Genomic DNA, 20,987 nt, shown 5'->3' with positions numbered 1-20,987 from the left:
AGTAAGTAAAATTTTTGGGGCGCTTTGAAGAAAATGAAACTTCAAATTGAATGTTTATTTCCCGTGTATTTATAAAACTTCATATAGCTTTCAATAATTCTTCTAAATACGTCCTTGTAACATTCCTCGATTTCTGTGTATGTCATAAATAAAGAATCCTGAATCGACAGTTTATACAGCAAAAAAATGTGATCATGTAGCTTATAATAAAATTTACTATTGTATTTCAAACTGGAAAGTTGAACTGTGGATTCATTTTGAAACCTCGTTAATGTTGTAAGTTACAAATACTAATCTTGATATGCCAATAATATAATTCATGCCTCTATGAGAAATAATCTGTTCATCATTAACGAGGAAAGCATATATATACATACATACAGGGTGATACTTTTTTCTAAAAACTATATTTTAAAAAAAGGAGTACTTTTTTTAATTTCATAATAAAATTGTGTAAAATTATATATGCGTGAAGAAAAAGCTGAAGTACTGAAAAAACTATCATCAAAATATTGCCATCTTGAATTTCGGACTAACTAGTTTATAATTGAAAAGGGAATATTTTATTAATTTATAATTTTTTCGTATGTCACCCTGTACCAATAAAACACCTTAACTGTTAATCACTTCAACATTATTACTTACAGAAAACTCCTTACAATAAAATTTTCAGCTAAAGTGTTGCAAATTCTATTGTTTTTTACGTACTTGCTGTTCCTAATAAGATAAAATTGTCATAGGAGTAACTAACTTGGGTATAATTTTTACTTCTATCAACTAAAAAATAGTAAAGGGAACGTGAAGATGATTGAAAATTTAGAATACAGTACAGAAATGGTAAACTCAGCTTTACCGCATGAACATCAATGTACTTTTCAAAAAAAAAATGTTGGTTTATCTATAGCTTGTCATATTTATTCTTTGAAAGACATTTTTTTGTGGAGGACTCAATATTTCTTACTGGTTTTTGGGCATATAACCTCTCACAATCTGAAAAATAAGCAAAGCTATATCAATAGAAAATCTGCTGGGGTATAATCGAGGGCAAACTGTAAAGTTTACCCAAAAAGTTACTGTGTAACATAAACCACTGAAAAGTCCAATTAGTCAGTAACATGTCATATTCATAAATTTTGCATACAAATTGAAAAATCAATTGAAAAAAAATTCTTGGGAAAGGTTTTGGCTTTCTACCTCTTCATCTTTATACAAAAAATCTGGGAATCTTCCAAACAAAGGAAGGAAGCAATTAATAAGATGTGTAGGTCATGCAAACAACTACTTTCATTTTCAACATTGAATTACACGAAAAAAAATACGTTCGAAACAAATATTTTTATATGGACACTGAATTATACAAAAAATACTTTTCACTATTCAGTTTGTATTTCAAACATCCGTTATGGAATTGAATCAGATATCAAAACCATTGAAAGCGCATGATAACGAATATCAAGAAGAGAGAATTGACGGAATTGAAACTATTATAACATATGATCAATCTACATCAAAACGTCCTTTGGAGATTAACTTTACTTGGCAAATTATTTTCAAGAAAGACGGTGGTAGAAAGACGATGAATTGATATTAGAAAACACCCTGTAATACATTAATTTTGACAAATATCGGTCAACAACTCTGATATAATTGAAATTTCCTTTGATGTTGAAAATACCAAGGCAAATTTGAAGAAATAAGAGGAGTGCTGTTTATTTTTAGCTTTTTTACGAAATTATATTGATGTATTATTCAATTTTTTCTGATATATAAAAGTGGAATAGAAGGTGTAAATATTGAATTTTTCTTAGAGAAAGTATATTGATTATGAAGAAACTTATCAGAAGGAACTAGAAGTTTTTTCATATTTGTTTGGGGGGTGGTTTCGCATTAACTCTTCTGTTTGTTCAATACACTTGATGAGAATATTTTCAATTTTATCTTTTCTCAAAAATACATAGTTTTGCTTTGGATATAAAATGTCTATGAGGACCAGCTGCGCCAGATATTGCTTTGCCCTTTCCCAAATTATCAGTATGAATAATGTCTTACACTTTGTGCATTTAGAAACTTGCGTTTCTAACAACTTGGCCATGCCACACAGCCCCCTACGGCTTGAGGAATGATTCTCTACAGCCCCTTACGACTTTGAAGAATGTCTTACACAGCTCAAAAAAAGTCTCCATCAGCTTTTCAGCCTATGGGGCAGTCTTGGCTTCCTTCGGTGAACCTACGCCACTTTTTCTCCAGTGGTTTCATTTTTTCTTCACTTTTGTTATGTAATATTGGATCCACGATCTAAGTCCGTCCCATGTGTGCGCTTTTGGTCTGCAGTGAGCAAACATGCTGAAAGTTTTTTCATATGTTCTATTTTTAATCATTTACAATTTCCTTATCATAATTTTCCAAGCAATTGGATAGATTGTAAAAACAATTTTCAAAAATCTCTCTAAGAAATGAATATGTCACATACGCCTCTAATTTATTATGAATTATAAATAAATGAATAAAACATTTCAGATGCATTGCCTTATACAGTGGAACATTTGCCTCCAGATTGGTAGTTTGATGAAAGATAAAATTGAAAATCTTGTTTGTGATGTCCCTAGGTGTGATATGCATTGTAACTTTTTGTTAAAAAAAGATTTGTGTGGAATTAATTAGTTATTTAAACTTTGTGTTTGGCATCCAAAAGTAATTTTGTCAAGTATTTATTATTACATTTGTCATTGTTGAAATTAGGATATTTTGCTCGTTTTTCAATTTATGGAAGTGGAATTATACCCTTTTGAAACCATTAAATTTTTCATTTGTTTCGACCGTTTGGCTTCACTCACTCTAGATAATTAAGCTTGTTGTTTTGATTGAAGGGTTACGGACTGTTGATTAGAATACTGGTATTTATTTTCTATACCGATTACTATATTACGGGTCTATGATGAACGTTCTGGGTTTTTAAATTAGAACATCTAAATGTGAATATTTGTAAATATGTGATTAGTTTTGTGTAAGTAAATTAAAATGAAATAAAATCTGATAAGGTTTAACCGAATTTTGTTGAAGCTCACTTACCTACCCCCTTTCACGTGGAATTTCAGCTAGATGACATAATGGGAAGATATCAATAGGAATAATGAGGTATTCGAGTGTTATAATAGTAGTAATTGAAAAAATTGTGTTGAATAATAATTGAGCTTGTTCATTTCCAAATTCACATACTGTTCATTATTTTATTATAGTAATGTGGAAAGATTCACAGTTATTATATTTACAACAGAATCATTAACATTCATAACAATTGTTTTACATTTATATTTAATTCTGACAGATTTGGACACTTCACGGTTCCCGAACAACTAGCTTCCATGTTGTATAGCTTTTTATTCAATGTGCTCTCGAAGTTAACTGAAGAATATCACTAAAAATGAGAATAACCCCTCTACCATGGGCTCCCAACAGAAAATAATGTAATATTTTCCTGTCATGGAAAAAGGCAAATCGGTCCTATTGATGGGTGCCTTATGTCTGCTGAAGGTATAATTCAAAGGAATATCTATTTATACTGCCTTCAAAGAACAATGTTTTTCAATGACCTTCAACTTGGTTTCTACTGGACATATTTTTACATTTGTCGTAGTTGATGTGTTATTTTGTTTGTTATGATCTTGTGAGATCTTGTTGTGTTTTGATTTGTACTTGTTCCTCGATAAGTGATTTATGACTGTTGAATTTATGGATGTTCAAGTTTTCCCAAATGTCCATGCGGTTTCCCTTGTTGATTTGTTTTATTAGTTTTATGTTCTTTGGTGGGGGGAAATTATGTTTGTTTTGTATGGCGTGTGTTGCAAGGTTTGATTTATATACTGTTGGATTTATGTATGCCTTTTTGTGCTCATTGTACCTTTGGATCAGTTTTTTCTTGGTTTGGCCGATATAGAATTTGTTGCAGTACGAGCATTGTATACTGTATATCCCGTTTTGGTCTTTGTCTTCTTCTTTCTCATATATATATATATATATATATATATATATAGATGAAGATGTTATTGAGTGTGTATGATATAAATCAAAAGGGAAAATTTGTGGACAGAACACTAAAAAAATAGAGGCAAACCGCGGACACGTGTTTCTGGCTATTGGCCTCATCAGCGCGGTGCAGACACTTGCAAAGATGGTAAAAAATGAAGGTAAATGAAGGTAAAAAATTGTAAAAAATATGATTTTGAAATTTTTTACATCTATTTATTTGTAACTATTAGTTCATATGAGTTGGTAACAGTGAAAAACTAAACTGATGACAATGATTGAGGTAAAAATAAATACGTACTAAGAAAACGAAATCATTTTAACTAAAATAGATATAAATCTGGTTTTCATCACCTTACTGGATTAGAAGACAACTTATTATACAAGTTATAGGACTCAATTTTATTCAAGTAGTTCGTGCCGGCATTGTCCACCCTGTCGTCTGCCCATCCATACCCAGAATGGCCTATGTGGTATTCACCTTCTTTATTCTGATGTATATGGAAATGTACATCTTGGGGGGATTTCGATTCATGCTTGTGAGATAATGCTGCAGATACTTTAGCAACAGCTCCACTAGCGTTTATTAGAAGCAATAATCCGAGCATTCCCAGAGACTTCAAGGAAAATATGGTGAGGAACGTCAGAAGTGTCATTATAACTCCCATCATGAAAATTGCTATAGGTAATATGCTCCGTATTTTTTTTGCTATCCCGAAACATCTTCCTGTAACACAAAAATATTATTTTGACTTTATGATGACACATTTTACTAGTTGAAGATGAAGTATTTCACTGAAAATTTGTTTAATTAAAGGAGATGAGAATCGAGTCCTGAAATTTATATAACAGACAAACCCTAAATAAAAGATAACCCTAAAATAGGATTATCTTTAATGAAAATAAAATCCAGAAAAATTCGTATGAGATACATAGACCACTTTTTGTCTCTCTTCTTGAGAAAACACTCCTGAATTTTCTGTTACAATAGAAAATCGGGAATTTTCAGAAGAGGTAGAGTATCCGAAACATAACAAATGAGTAAAGACTGATGAGCAGCACTATGATCTAGTGATAATGGAACTTTCATACTGCGATCGCAAAAAAAAAGAAGCGATTTATTTCCAACAGTTACAGGAAATGCTATTATTACAGAGTATATATGAAATAAGTATTGAAAATAATGGAACATAGAAATGTATAAAAGTAAATGCTATAACAAAGTAGGTATATATAAAATATTCGTATACGTAGAATTTCAAAAGAGGAATGAAAAATTGAGTATATAACACAAAAAGTTACAAATTATGCAATGTAGCAGTACTGACACAAATGTTATTTATAGTATTATCAAAAGTGATTGTAGATACATGATACCAAGGCGTTCAGAGAGTCGAAATGAATATCGCAATGTTCACAGATTTTATTGAAGCTACTGCACATACAACTCAATGGTGATCGTAGCATAACATTTGTGCGTGATCATTCGCAAAAGAATTTCAGATTGTGTCGACCTTCACTTCTTGGTACCAAGAAGTTGATCCCGGGTAAAAGAACCGTACTGTCAATATTGTTGTTTAGTAATTTATGCAGGAATTTTATACCAAGAATAACTCTCCTATTTTCCAAAGATGTCATATAAAATCGTGTCAACAAAATGTTATCATCGATTCCTCTCGTGGGGTGTATTGTCCATCAACTTTTAGGCATAAGTATCTTAGGAACTTTCTTTGTACGCTCTCAATTGATGTTTTTTGGTAGTAGTAAACTGGATTCCATAACACAGAGCCATAATCTAACTTATATCTGGCATACGCAAAAGATGCCAATACTACTCTGTTGAAAAATACGGTGAATTTTCATTTATTTTAATAAATATTTATTCATCAATTTCTATGTTGTCCACTTGAAAGTAGTGCCCCTCACATATAATACACTTGGGCCAGTGTTTTTTCCAATTCTCGAAGCAGTTCTGATATGCACTTTTTGGTATGTCCTTGGGCTCAGCGATTGGAAGTTATTCTATCATTCATGGATGCATATATTCCTTTTTCAATGAAACGACCTTCTAACGGCAAACCTTGGTTAAACAAAAATTGCGCTCCATAAATCTTGCCTACCGGCAGTGGCGCAAAAATCCCAGTGCCGAAAACCGAACTAGGTTTGTTAATGCTCGCAACAGCTGCAAAATCCTTCTGGTTGGTAGCTAAAGTTGATAATCAGAATTTTACAAAACCCATAATTCCACCAGTAATAAAAGAGGATGGTTCAATTGCAACAATAGCCATAGAAAAAGCAAACCTACTAGCTGAATAATTTGCTTCCCACTCCACAGTTGATTTTCTGGGAAAGGCAGCACCCACTATTCCCACAATGCCATAAAGCGTTTAGTCAGGCGAATAAGTTAAAAAATAAGAGATCTGCTGGCTTTGATGACATACCATCATTTTTATTAAAAAAGGTTGTCTCTTTTATAATATCTCCTTTGACCTATCTCGTCAACCTCTCATTTTCAAATGGTAATTTTCCAGATTACCTAAAGACTGGCAGGGTCGTTCCGATTGTGAAAAAAGGGGATCCTCAACTGGTTAGTAATTATCGTCCCATAACCATTCCCTCCATATTTTCTAAAATATTTGAATACGCCTTTTTAGAGAGGCTGAATTATCACTTGAAGCTAAATCACTCAATAATCGATAATCAGCATGGATTTCAAGAAAACAAATCTACAGGCAGTGCTGTCCACTCCTTTTATGAAAATCTTACTAACCTGGTCGATGCAGGATGTTGGGATATTCTGTGATCTAAGCAGGGCTTTCGACTGCGTCAACAATACCACCCTAATAACTAAATTAATTAAAATTGGTGTTGAAGGATTTGCTCTAGAATGGATAAAATCTTATCTGCACGCACGTGCATCAGTGTAGGTGTTCCTCAGGGATCAGTAATGGGACCAATATTGTTCCTAATATATGTAAATGATATCGTTGAAGTGAACCCATCCATACATCTCACATTGTATGCGGACGATATGTCCATACTTATTTCCAAACAATCTAATTATTCTCTAGAAAAAAGATGTAATGAAGTTCTTTCTAATCTCTATGACTGGTTCTGTATGAATTCATCGCATATAAATGCAGTAAAAACTTAGTCAATACATTTTCACAATGAAAGACAAAAACAAGTGCCTACCATTCAGGTAATTGTTAATAATAAAGTTTTGGAAAGTGTATCGTGTGTAAAGTTTTTGGGCCTTTACATTGATGAGTGTCTTGACTGGAGGAGACACTGTGAATCAGTAATTTCTAAACTTAACTCTGTAAGCTATCTATTCAGAAACATGAGATCAGTTTTAACGGAGAAACAACTGATAATGTTATATTATGCACAGGTCGAATCCCGACTAAGATACGGAATATGTTTTTGGGGGTCATCGACTTGTTTTAATGATATGTTCATATCGCAGAAAAAATTGATTCGTTGTATCGCTGGTGTCTCTCGTACACCTAGTTGTAGACATTTTTTTAAAACCTATCAAATCTTAACCTTGCCGTGTTTATACATATTTGAAGTGTGTGTTTTTGTATTTTGTGATTTAAACTCTTTTAAAACTAATAAACAAATTCACAATGTTAATACAAGACAGCGAAATGATTTACATGTGCCATTTTCAAGAACTAATCTTTCATATAGATCACCCACTGTAACTGGGCAAAGGTTTTACAATAAACTTCTCCCCGAAATTAAATCATGTATAACACTGAAAGCATTCAAACAATGTCTTAGGAAGTACCTGTTGAATGGTGGATTTTATTCCTTTGAACAGTTTTAGTCTGAGTCTTAACTATAGGCCAGTCGCTTTGCTATCAGTTATATAAAAAATCATGGAGAAAGTCGTAAACCACCATATCCTCAAATAATTGGAAGGCTTCAACATCTTGAGCGATCATCAATATGGCTTTCGGAAACAAAGATCAACAGGCGATCTTCTATCGTATGTCACCCATATTTGGAATAACGCAATCGAGAAACATGGAGAATCAAGAGATGTTGCGCTTGATATTTCTAAGGCCTTTAACCGTGTGTGGCATGGGTGTTTGCTGGCCAAACTTCGATGCTATGGCTTGTCGGATCCAGCTTTCTGAAAGAACGTTCCCTGCAAGTGGCGGACGATGAATATCTCTCGAATACTTTCACCATCAACGCTGGTGTTCCCCAGGGATCCACATTGTCTCCAACCCTCTTTTTATTATATATCAACGACTTAGTGGAAAAAACCAAGAATCCAATATATTGCTTTGCTGATGACAGCACACTTGTCTCGTCACTTCATTTGGATTCCAGGACATCGGCTACGGAAGCACATTTTCACCGGCAGCAGGAGGTTGCATATCTTAATGAGGATCTAGAAGTTATATCGAATTGGGGTGAAAGTAACCAGGTTCAATTCAATGCCACAAACAACAAGGCATCGGTTTTCTCCAAGAAGATGAATGTCTCCAAACCGGATATAATAATGTCAGGTCAGACAATCCGCTTTCTGCTTCGATACGTTTGTTGGGGGTTGAAATGGACACCGATATAGCTCTGTTACTTCAGAAACGCAAAGTACGGAAATCGCATTTAGAAAATGCCAAAATTAGGTATTTTTCAGGTGCTATTTAAGTACCGAAGTCTGGTGCTCTGTAACTTACACCGCAACTCAATACTAAAAGTTGCGTTGCTAGCAGTATGTGATGCTAGCAACGCAATGAAAATAATAATAATAAAATAATGAATGTTAAGGGAACATTATTAGGTGCTAATTAAGTGCTAAACGGTGAGGATCGTAACATTTTCTGATTAATAAACAAAAGCTTCCAATTTCGCTAAACAACAGATCTAAGAATCAGGTTTCTCGAAAACGAGGACGAATGCTCTATCAGGTATAAACTAAGCGTGGTAATAAAGTGCTAATAAGGTGCTTGCAAGAAATTAAGATGAAAACGACCGCGAATAAGTGAAAAAAAATTCGAGATACATGAAATGAGAAAAATAAAATAACAATATGCAATAAAGTCTTGAGATACTCGTAAAATAATACATAGACAATCAAAATAAAGTGCTAATTAAGTGCTCACTAGATAAATAATAGTAAACCTAGATTCCATAATGCCTATGGGGCATTTCTTGCATTACGTTCCTCGATAAGTAAAGGTATGAGAATAAAGTGCTAATTAGGTGCTCATTAGATATTTATAGTAAATCTAGATTCCATAATTCATATGGGGCTTATGGACCCGATAACCACCATGGACCCGATAACCACCATTAAAAAAAATGTTTAATAGGTATATGTTTTTCCGTTAACCAGCTATCGCACCCCTACGAACGATAACCCTCAGAAATTTGTGTGAGCTAAGAACTAACGAGGTCTTACCTTTCAACTTGTGATTCCTAACACGGGTTGGATGTGTGAGTCGATGGTTCAAGCCCCAGGCTGAACGCTCAATTTTCACTTGCTATCGTCCAACCCGTGTTAGGAATCACACGTTAAAAGGTAATACCTCGTTAGTTCTTGGCTCGCACGAGTTTCGATTTCTGAGGGTTATCGTTCGTAGGTGTGCGATAGCTGGTTAACGGAAAAAACATATTTTAAACATTTTTTTAAATGGTGGTTATCGGGTCCATAAGCCCCATATGAATTATGGAATCTAAATTTACTATAAATATCTAATGAGCACCTAATTAGCACTTTATTCTCATACCCTTACTTATCGAGGAAGAACTCAGTTCATCAGTCGTAGTGGTTTTCCATAATGTCCCATAGGGATTATGGAATCTAGGTTTACTATTATTTATCTAGTGAGCACCTCATTAGCACTTTAATTTGATTGTCTATGTATTAGTTTATGAGTATCTTAAGACTTTATTGCATATTGTTAATTTTTTTTTTCAAATCAGGTATCTCGAATTTTTTTTCACTTATTAGCGGTCGCTTTCATCTTAATTTCTTGTAAGCACCTAATTGGCACTTTATTACCACGCTTAGTTTATACCTGATAGAGCATTCGTCCTCGTTTTCGAGAGACCTGATTCTTAGATCTGTTGTTTAGCGAAATTGGAAGCTTTTGTTTATTAATTAGAAAATTTTACGATCCTCAGCGTTTAACACTTAATTAGCACCTAATAGTGTTCCCTTAACATTCATTATTTTATTATTATTTTCATTGCGTTGCTGGCATCACATACTGCTAGCAACGCAACTTTGAGTATTGAGTTGCGGTGTAAGTTACAGAGCACCTAATTTTTGACTTCGATACCTAAAAAGCACCTAAAAAGTATCTAATTTTGGCATTTTCTAAATGTGATTTCCGTTCTATGCGTTGCTGGCGTAACAGCAGTGTATTGGCACAATCATGTCGCTGGAATTGCAAAGATTATTTCTCAAAAGCTTGGAACACTGTTCCGAACTAGAAAACTATACACACCTCAGCAACTTTTGATGCTTTATGTTTAAGAAATTTTTCATCTGGAGAACTGCGTTTATGTGGAATAAACTTCCTGAGAACGTTGTTTCAAATGGATTCAATCTCCAGCCATTCAAATCCAATGTGAATCGCTACTTTCGCACGAATTTTTTTGCTGTCCTTAAAAAAATACCATGTGGCAAGAACTCCTGATGCACTTTGAGCAAAACTTCAACATTTCATCGAACTTGGCGTACTTTTTTTGGTCTTAGCTCTCCTGGACTCTTCCACTGGGACGATTGCACTTTGGTTTCGATGTCATAACTCTATACCCATGATTCATCACCAGTCATTACCCTTTTAAGCAAATCTGGATCGCCGCTGACGTCATTCAACAATTCCTGAGCGATGCTCATGCGATGGATTTTTGGGTCAAACTCAGCAATTTCGGAATGAACTTCGCTGATACAATTTGAAGAAACATGGAACTATTAGCAATAGTTAATGAAAACAGAAAAAAATATGATACATATATTATTTAAGTGGCTCAAAACAAAATTGTTTTAAGGCTACCACCATATCAGTGCGTACTTAATCCCATTGAGTTAATTTGGGTTGATATAAAAAAAATTGTTGCAGAGCATAATTTTGTGGTCCTGGTTGGCAGTATGCGATAAGAAACTTTCACAAAAAAAACTAATCAATACAGTTTATTGTATGATTTTCACTATAAGGGTTTTACAAAAATCGCGTCACGTGTTTCGCTATACAATAGCTTCTTCAAGCATAAACTCTTCAAGCATAAACTCTTTATGCTTGAAGAAGCTATTGTATAGGGAAACACGTGTCGCGGTTTTTGTGAAACCCTTATAGTGAATATCATACAATAAACTTATACTTATAGTGAAAATCAATACAGTTTATTGTATGATTTTCACTATAAGAGTTTTACAAAAACCGCGACACGTGTTTCCATATACAATAGCTTCTTCTAGCATAAAGAGTTTATGCTTGAAGAAGCTATTGTAAAGCGAAACACGTGTCGCGATTTTTGGAAAACCCTTATAGTGAAAATCATACAATAAACTGTATTGATTAGTTTTTTAATATGGATTTTCATCAAGTATCGGCAGTTCTATTCAATAAAGAAACTTTCAACTGTAATAAAATAAATACGGTCTAGTATTCACGGGCTTTTGCGAAAGTATCATTATTTGAACTATAAAAGTGGTGTACACACTTTCACTGTCAAGTGTTTGCATTCGCATCTCTATCCAGAAATTTCACACCTTCACACCTTTTTATTTAAACTTACCTACGAAAGTATCACGGTTTTCGTTCTGCTTCCAAAATGTATCCCACGTATGCTTGAGATTTTTCGCTGCTAGATGAATCAGTTGTATTCTGTGGTCATCGTTGCTGACCATTTCTAATGAGTTATTGTTCGCTGATGCCCAGTGAAAAATCACTAATAGGACTAGTACAACGGAGAAATACGTCTTCATTTCTCTGCATTGAATTTCATAATAGAAATTTCGAGAACTCCTGAAAGTAAAGAGAACACTATAATAATATTGATGTTTGAATATCTGGTCTTAACCTTATTTTATAATCATCTGTGTTGGTAAGTTAAATATACATTCGAAAAATAAGGTGAATTTTAATTTTTCTCAAAAAAATATTTATTCATTCATCTTGTCCCCTTCAAAGTATTCCCTCTCAGATTTGATACACTTGTACCAGCGTTTTTCCAACCCTCAAAGCAGTTCTGATTTGCACTTGAGCTCTCTCAGTGACTGCGTTTTTATCTCATTAATAGTCGCTAAACGTAGTCCTTTCATGGTTCTCTTCAATCTTGGGAACAGGAAAAAGTTTCAGGGGGCCAAATCTGGTGAATACGGTGGCTGAGGTGTGATTACGGTGTTGTTTTTGGCCAAAAAATTACAAAAAAGTAATGACGAGTGAGCAGGTGCATTATCGTGTTGCAAAAGCCATGAATTGCTTTTCCACATTACCGAACGTTTTCTTTGTATTTCTTCTCGCAAGCGGTGCATTTCTTCAAGATAATACTCCTTATTGACCGTACGTCCATGTGGCAAGAAGTCCTGATGCACTACGCCACGTTATCGAAGAAAACAGTGAGCAAAACCTCAACATTTGATCTAACTTAGCGTGCTTTTTTGGTCTTGGTAGTCTGGAACCTTCTGTTGTTTCAAAAAAATTGGAGAGAATGAGTCAACCGATATGCCGATATTCTCAGTAACTTATCTAATAGTGATTCGACGATTTTCCCTATCAATTTTATCACTTTCTGAATATTTTCATCGGTTGTTGATGTGCTGGGGCGTCCAGAGCGAGCGTCATCATTCACATCTTCTCGACCTTCTATGAAAAGCTTGTACGACTTGTAAACATTTTTTTGACTCAGAGTACAATCACCGTATACCACTGTCAACATTTAAAGTGTTTTAGAGCACTTAATGTTAATTTTTACACAAACTTTAATGCAATTTCCTTTTATGCCTTTCACCAACAAACAAAACATGCTAAATAGCTGAAACTGTGAACATATATTTAAGACGAGTGTACCAACATAAAAAAAAATTTAGGGGAGACTGGGGTAATTGCGAACACCTAAGGAAGAACTGAAATTAAACAAAACCAGTTAAGGTTATGAATGCTATTTATTACTAAAAGTTAACTATAACTAAACAATCTTATGTTCTCATAATCAACGTAGATAAATGTTCCATACAAAATAAAATATCAATACAAAAACAAACCATTGGAGTCCGGGATTACCCCACAACACGTGGGGTAATTGCGGATGGTTTGTGGGGCAATTAAGAACATAGTCTAATTAGAACAAAAATCACAAAACAAAGCCTCTTGATGTACTTCCACCAGTCGTACAGTTTTTGTGGACCTATAAATTACATTTGTAGCATTTTATCCAGTCTTCATTAGGTGGATCTTCATACTTTTCATCACAAATTAAGCAATAATACTCGTTTTTCTTTCCATCACCTTCATTTGAAACTGTTGGATTAGCAAAAGATATGAAGTGGTGTATCCAATCTACAAATAAGTTCTCGTTGATCTAACCTGAATCACTTACGGCTGCTATCATATCAGGATTGCCTGCACGTAACAACTGAGCATTCATACGCTTCCTCTTAAAAATAAAAAATGGAGGAATATACTTTCCTGAAGCACTACAAGCGCAGACAACTGTCGTTTACAAGCGCAGACAACTGTCGTTGTAGTACCTCTTTCACCACTTGTTGCCATACCGACTTGTTTCTGGCCTTTTGGTGCTGAAATCCTTGAATTTCTTTGGACATTGGATATACCTGTCTCGTCCACATTGTATATTCTATTGGCATCAAAGTAGTGTTTGGTTTGTAAAATTGACAAATTATTGAAGAAAATTTTCACTTCTGTTTCATTAAAAGCCTTAATTCCATTGATAGAAGTGGATATGAGTGTCTATTCACTGTTGAAAAGTACATTGAATGTCAAGGAAAATATTTATATAAGGAAGGTTTCAAAATTGGTCCTGCTCATTAAGAACAAGGAAAGAAATGTAAAGTTTCATCAAGGGATGATATCAATGAATTTATTCAAGATGCTGATGATGAAACAAATTTATTTTATAAGGTACAGATACAATTATAATTTTGTAAGATTAGTAGTAATTTCAATATTTTTTATTTGAAGGTTGTCCTAATTTTGGGTATCAGCGGTGCTTGTCGCCGTGAAGAATTATTATATATATAACTATTGACGCCATTGAATATGCTGGATCTATATTGATTGTTAAAATACCTGATACGAAGACCCATTGCGCAAGTTACTCTTCTGTAAGAATACAAAAGTGGCTGCAACAGAATAATGATTCTTTTGAATGACTGACATCATTCTCCTAAATCATGAAAGCAAACAATCTATGCATGTATATTGATTCCAGAATATGTTTTGAATCGTTTTTACAGGCAACCATTAGTGGTGTTGGCAGAAAGAAGGCGGAAATAAATAACAAAAGAGCATCGCATCGATAAGTCGTGAGACGTGCAATCATCGACCGTTGGAAATACCCATGCTCCAATTATCTAGGTCGCAATAATTGGTGAAAATAAAATGTACCCATAGCCTGGTTAATATTTATATATGTTAATTATTTTATTGTCATATTCATCATCATACCGCATAAAGAACAAAATAATTAACAATGATACTTCTGTAGCAGAAAGATGTTACACTGAATTAATGATACACCATCATTACTTGAAAATTTAAATGAATGAAAGTAGGAACCATCTTTAAGTTAACCTACTTGTAATAAGGAATTCAGTGAATTTCTACATTATCATTCGAAGAAGGTAGGCAATCTAACTAGTGGAATAAATGATTATTCTTAAATGACAAATAATAACACGTACTTACGAAATTAGTTTTACATACATTGTTCCATACCCATTAATGTTATTTTTGTTTTTTAGAGCAATCTGATGAATGTATAGACTACGTAATGAAATGAATGTCAATGTTTATTCAAGAATGGTCAGAAGATTACAAAGATAGTGAAAGCAACGATAGGTTCGTTCCAAAATTTTGGTATAATTTTTTTCCTAGAATCAATATTCACTTTTTGTTCGTATGTGTGAACGTGAAAATTTAAAATATTACCTTCAAAAGAATATTATTATCCTGACAAATGCGGAAAGTTATACTTTCTCGTATCCGACTGCCAAATAGCACTGGAATATGCCCAAAATCGAAAAGAAAAATTTCTAAAAAGAAGTATCTATTTCGTGAATAACTTTTCAATACAAATCATGAAATTATAAAAGAACAACAAAAATTAATTGGCGCTCCGGGGCGACTTTATTGATTCCAGTGGCGCAGTTGCTTTTTCAGCTGCAGGAAAACTCGGAAAAACCTGCAGCACCACATCATCTGAAGATCTTGATCTTTCCTGAAGCCTTCAGAGGCTCTAATTAATTCAATACATCGCCAGAACACTTAGTGACACGATTATCGTCAAACTTAAACCAGTTCATTAATCAAGGCGTAATAATGACCAGATTCAACGCCAGAACCACGGTGAACAATGACTGCTTGAAGATTATAATAGTGGTCTGCTAAATTGAAGTGTTCATCTATTTCAAACCTTCGTAAGAGTTTGGTGCTTCCGTCAGAGGTTGAGTCATGTTTGAAGACCATCAGTGTTATTATTAGATTGACTGGTGCCTCAGATATACTTGTTTTCTTATAACAGTCAGTTAGTTTGGCGCATGTTTGGTAATACAGTCGATCGTCATCTGTTAAAATTTCCATTTTCAGATGATTTAACAATAAGCTTTGACCGGACTGGTTATTAGTCATATTAGGAAACGTTAGTTGAAGTTCCAGAAATTCACATGAGTTTTTGCTACCTCTTGAACATTTAATACAAAGTAAACAAGTGAGGATTTTTCCAGCAAAATATTTATAAACACGAGACGAGATAGACTGTACGGAATCATTCAATCCAGAGCGGTCAAGAGTATTGATTTTACTATTTTTTTGCTCACGAAGAGTATTGAACATGAACCCCAAGAATTGGGAACAATCCTCTTGTTGTCGTAACAAGTATCTAATGGACTTCAAAGACTTCAGAAAATCGGTTGGTGGGAAAGATGATATATTCTTACGAAACTGCAGCTGCATGAACAGGTGTTTGAGTTTGGTGAATAAGTAGGAAACATTCTCGTTCTCGTTCATCGTTAAAACCTCGTTCTTGAAATTCTTCGTCACGAACAACACTTGTAAAATGCTATTCATGTAGCAAGTGTTTCCTAAATTATCTAACCCAATTTTCTTCTCAAGATTTTTAGGACAATTCTCTACTGATTCGTAAGGAAGAACATGTTCCACAGAATCTGCATAAGAACCATTTCTCAAGCTGCAATTGATCCTTCCAAGTGATGAAGGGTTTCGTAGAGGGCTCGATTCGGCTCTTGCTTCATGAAGCTCTTCCACTGAAAGGGAACTAGAACCACGATAGTTGCTTAAAACTACAATTTTCTTTATTATTCATATTACTATTATATTAAGTTTTGTTCGTTTCAATGTCATTTGTTTTTGTAGATCTATATCTCAGCAAATATTTATTCTACTGTGTCGTAGTATATACTGATCGATAAATAATTTTGTACTCTATATATTGATACTGTACATTTCTTCCAAACTGTAATTTTTGTCTCTGTTCAGCTTATTACTAGGAATTCTACGAATTCAAACCGCTCCTAAGCGCCGCCGAAATATCCCGAAAAATCAACCAGGCCTTTTGCGATCACAGTGTTAATGAACGCACGTTGGTTTGCAAAATTTCATTCCAGAGATTTCACCCTTGAATATGAGCCCCGAAGTCGTCGACCTACATTATTCCAGGACGAGGATTTGAGGACTAAATCGACTCTTTTTGGATCGGATCGTCGCATGTGAGAAAAGTGGACCCTCTACGACAACAGGAGGCGTTCAGGACAGTGGTTGGACACCGACGAGCTACCTAAAGTCTATCCAAATCCAAGATAGAGTAAAACAAAACAAAACCGAAGCGTGATGTGCACGTGATCGCCCAGTGTCAGATGGAAAGGGCAGCGTTCATTGGTGAATTCGCCTTCTTGGTACGAGTTCGGTACCAGCACAGGGTTGTAATCAGTCGTTTGCGTGTTTGTGTGGCGTGCGTTATAGTATATTGTTTAAAATTGTTTTCCAAGATGTCCAGTACAGTCACTGCTGATGACACTGTGAGCTATCCTCTGAGTCCAGCCAGGAAACGATCCAAAAAAAGACATTTGAGTCTTGAGATATAAGAAGTGATTTTAAAGGTGTTCAAGAAAGAGATGGAAGAAATTGAGACATCGACTGTCGACGAAGTCGTATCGAAAATTTCCGATAAAATTGGAGTGTGTTGCGCTTCGATTTACAATGTTTTACGGGGACATAAACAAAATCATACATTTTCCAAACCGAATACAAATCAGAATCGTCAAATCATTATAAAATCAATAGATGATGCTGATAAACATGCAATCAGGAGGAAAGTGCATGAGTACTTTTTCAGAAATGAAATACCCACGATAGACAAAGTACTCACAGAAATAAATGAAGATGTTTTATTGCCAAGTTTTAAGCGGTCAACATTCCATAAAGTATTGAAACATTTGAATTTTGTATGGAAAAAACGAGGGCGCAATAGTTTATTATTGGATAGAGAGGAAATTGTGTTATGGAGGAGAGAGTATTTGACCAATATTAAATATTATAGGGAACAACAGAGAACAATTTATTATATGGATGAAACCTGGGTTAATGCTGGTCATACTATCCCTAAAGTATGGGTCGATGAAACTGTGACCTCATCTAGCAGGGCCTTTCTAGATGGACTATCCACCGATAACGTAGCAAATCAATTCAAAGAATTCAAGTTAATGAATCATAATGCGTATGAACACACTTGCAGAAAAATGTCAGTTTACACTGTGACTAATGATGAAATATTGAAACAGAATATAATTGTACTTGGAAAAACTTACTTCTTATAACACTATTTTATATGTCAGTTTCAGAAAACTAGTCTTTTGATATACCTAGATACTAGTAGTTCGTTGAGCTGTAACCCTTATTCGATATAGAAAGTTATTTTATTAGGTGAGTTGACTGTATCATGTGTACTGTTATATAATCAAAACTAAATATAAAAACTGCGTTTATTTTGGTACTACTTATAACCATTTTCAGCTCTTGCTTTTTGATTTCTCTTTTAGTTATCCTTATTCATTCTGTAGTAGTGTAAAACTCAAAATGATTGTCGCAATTATTGATACTGTCGTTGTTGGTATTTCTTTGGTTAGCTTTGGTTAGCTGGTTAATGGAAAACGGATTTTAAAACAGATTTTTTAAACATAATAAAACATTTCACTTTCTTTCTGACCTGACTCACACCAGACTTCCAAATCATGTTGCTATCAACATAGGTTCCAAGGAATTTAGTACTGTCTGACGAAATTGAGTTTAACTTGGAGCCCCTCCGGGCTATCTTCATCCGTAGCAAGTGTTGTGTCGTCTGCATATAGAAATATTCGATTTGTATTCACATGTTCTGGCATATCATTGATGAAAAGCAGTAATATTAGAGGTCCCATGATGGATCCCTGAGGGACTTCATAGTCGATACCGTATGGTTGTGATTGACAGTTATCATATTTTACGCACATCTTTCTGAGATTCAAGTATGACTCCAGCCATGCAGGTTAATTTCCTTAAAATCCTAACAAGTATAACTTACTCAGGATTATTTCATGATTGTTATTATTGAATGCCTTGGATACGTCGAAAAAAAGAGCACCCACGTGCTTCTTCTCAAGGGCATCATAAACACTTTCAGTCGGCTTACCCAACTTCTTTACTATGTTCAACTTCTTCAAAAAATTGGACATCTTCTCAAAAACATTACATAATACCGTGGGTACTGTTATGGGTCTTTAGTTTTCCATTATGTTGGGGTCACATTTCTCAAAATTGGTGAAAGAAGACCAATTTTCAGTTCATCAGGGAATTAGCCGAGTTCGATGGATACTTTTCAAGATTCTCATGGAGATACAATCAACTCCTTCTGAGTTAGTATTTTTCAAAGATAAAATGATTTAACTAATATCACATGAGTGTACAGCTACTGAAAGACGTTGGCCCAAAATTTTATGTATGGTTTATCTAGCTATTGTTGTAAAATAGGTGTCAAAATTGTCAAAAATAATATTTTTATTTCAGAAAAGTAAATAATATATCAGTAACCCACGGGTTATTATTTCCATATCTTTCCCAGTTTTATCTACCACCATGTTCCATATTTGTTTCTGTTCCTAGTGATGATTTTCATTTTCAAGACAACTCTAATGAAATGAATACTAGGTCTCATGCAACATGTTTGCGTATATTTTTTTGACTCATTGTAATGCTTTCTCATATTTGAATTGTTGAGAATTTTTTTGTTAACCAAAAGAGATGGGCTGCGATTTTTTTTATCGATTCTCTTGAACGAAAGGAGCGAGAGCGAAAAATATCAAAACACTAGATGAGATCATTATTAAAAAGACGAACAGACCATGAAACGTAAAAAATTATAGCAGATTTGATAAATGATAAAATAGGAACGGATGGAACTGAGATCATAGTTTCATGATTTTCTAAGAAAATCCAATCACGAATTTGAGAACTTGTTAAATGTACTGAGACAAAAATTTTTGAAACAAAATATAAATTACAAATATGTTATTTGTGATTAGTTGTTTGTTGTTGTCGACCGTTTACACATAACACTCTGTTTACAAAAACACAGAGAAAACACCCAAACCTTTTGATCTTTCCGCCTGCCGACGGGATATTTCGTTGTTGACAAAAACAGTCGCCCGCAACACAAAGTCTTCAAAATGTTTCTTATTTTGACAACTCAAGTTTTTGTTTTGTCGAAATTGACACAGTCGCTGTGTCGCCTTAAAGTTTGAAAAATGAATTTTGAAAGGTGCTCTAAAAAGTTGCGTATTCACTTTTTAAAATCGAGGTTTGCAAAAAAATATGGCATCATAAACTTCGAGTGTTCCTTTAGTTTTTGTGAAATTTCGGTCTTTAATGTTCATACTAGTGACTAAGGGAGTAGAGAACTAGGACATTCTTTTTTCTTTTAATTGTGTGTTCATCAGATGACAAATCGATGTTTTAAAATCTCGTTAAATTATATGAGTAAAACAACGCTCTAAAATTAACATAAGTACATGAGAAATAAAAAAAAATGTTACGTTTCGAAGGTCTTAAAAAGAAACGTTCACTAATTCAAATTTCCCCTGGTATGAATTCTCGCAAAAAATGTGTGGCCAAGTTTTGATGGAATTAATTGAAACCCCACAAAATTACTACTTAAAAAGTTTTACTAACACCGATATTTTGGCTTTAGCATTTAAAAACTCTTTTTCCATTACATTCGCATATGTTTTCTAAATTTTAACAATTTTCCCAGTTTTCAAAGTGGAAACTCCTTCAGCACGTTATTTGTGATGATTTCATCTACCGAACTATATAGGGTTGTAACTGAATGAGTGTAAAACATTTAAGGTGATTCCTCATCGAAAAAAAGATAGGATCTTTCATATAAAGAAACTTCATTGGAGCATCCCTTGTTAAGATACAGCCCCTTAAAGGGGGTACATAAAATTTGTATAACAATTTTTTTCACAAGCACCGAAACCCCTAAAATTTATTTCTAATGTAACTGTTTGTCTTATTATTTGTTTACCATTTAAAAATTTATTTCCGATAACCTGTTTCATTCTAAACATAAAATGTCTCTTGGGTTTTTTGCCCAAAATAAACCAGTTCGCAGCAAAAAATTATTTTAGGAACAACTACAGAGATACATCGTCATAAATGCGAACTGTATTTATTTTTATTTTGTAGTTAGTACCTGCATTA

The 20,987-nt window shown here is 34.0% G+C and overlaps 1 protein-coding gene and 1 long non-coding RNA gene across 2 annotated transcripts in view; one reads left to right on the top strand and one right to left on the bottom strand.

Moving 5' to 3' along the window:
• Nucleotides 1–4,217: 4,217 nt before the first annotated feature.
• LOC111507970 (uncharacterized) overlaps nucleotides 4,218–20,987 on the bottom strand; it is a 20,095-nt gene continuing 3,325 nt past the window's right edge. Inside the window, exons 2-3 of the mRNA XM_074171207.1 lie at nucleotides 11,791–12,020; nucleotides 4,218–4,750 (exon numbers count right to left, since the gene is read on the bottom strand). Of these exons, the coding sequence (XP_074027308.1) occupies nucleotides 4,374–4,750; nucleotides 11,791–11,980 (567 nt within the window). The 5' untranslated portion in view covers nucleotides 11,981–12,020 and the 3' untranslated portion in view covers nucleotides 4,218–4,373. The remainder of the gene's footprint in view (nucleotides 4,751–11,790; nucleotides 12,021–20,987) is intronic.
• LOC141480784 (uncharacterized) overlaps nucleotides 18,090–20,987 on the top strand; it is a 15,613-nt gene continuing 12,715 nt past the window's right edge. Inside the window, exon 1 of the long non-coding RNA XR_012464554.1 lies at nucleotides 18,090–18,173. This is a non-coding gene — a long non-coding RNA (uncharacterized lncRNA). The remainder of the gene's footprint in view (nucleotides 18,174–20,987) is intronic.

The sequence above is a fragment of the Leptinotarsa decemlineata genome, unplaced genomic scaffold (assembly GCF_025532065.1).
Source record: "Leptinotarsa decemlineata unplaced genomic scaffold, Ldec_3_MD MMD2_tig00000010_RagTag_RagTag, whole genome shotgun sequence".
NCBI lineage: Eukaryota > Metazoa > Arthropoda > Insecta > Coleoptera > Chrysomelidae > Leptinotarsa > Leptinotarsa decemlineata.
Note: the sequence above shows the minus strand (reverse complement) of the source record. Positions and strands in the feature narration are given on the sequence as shown.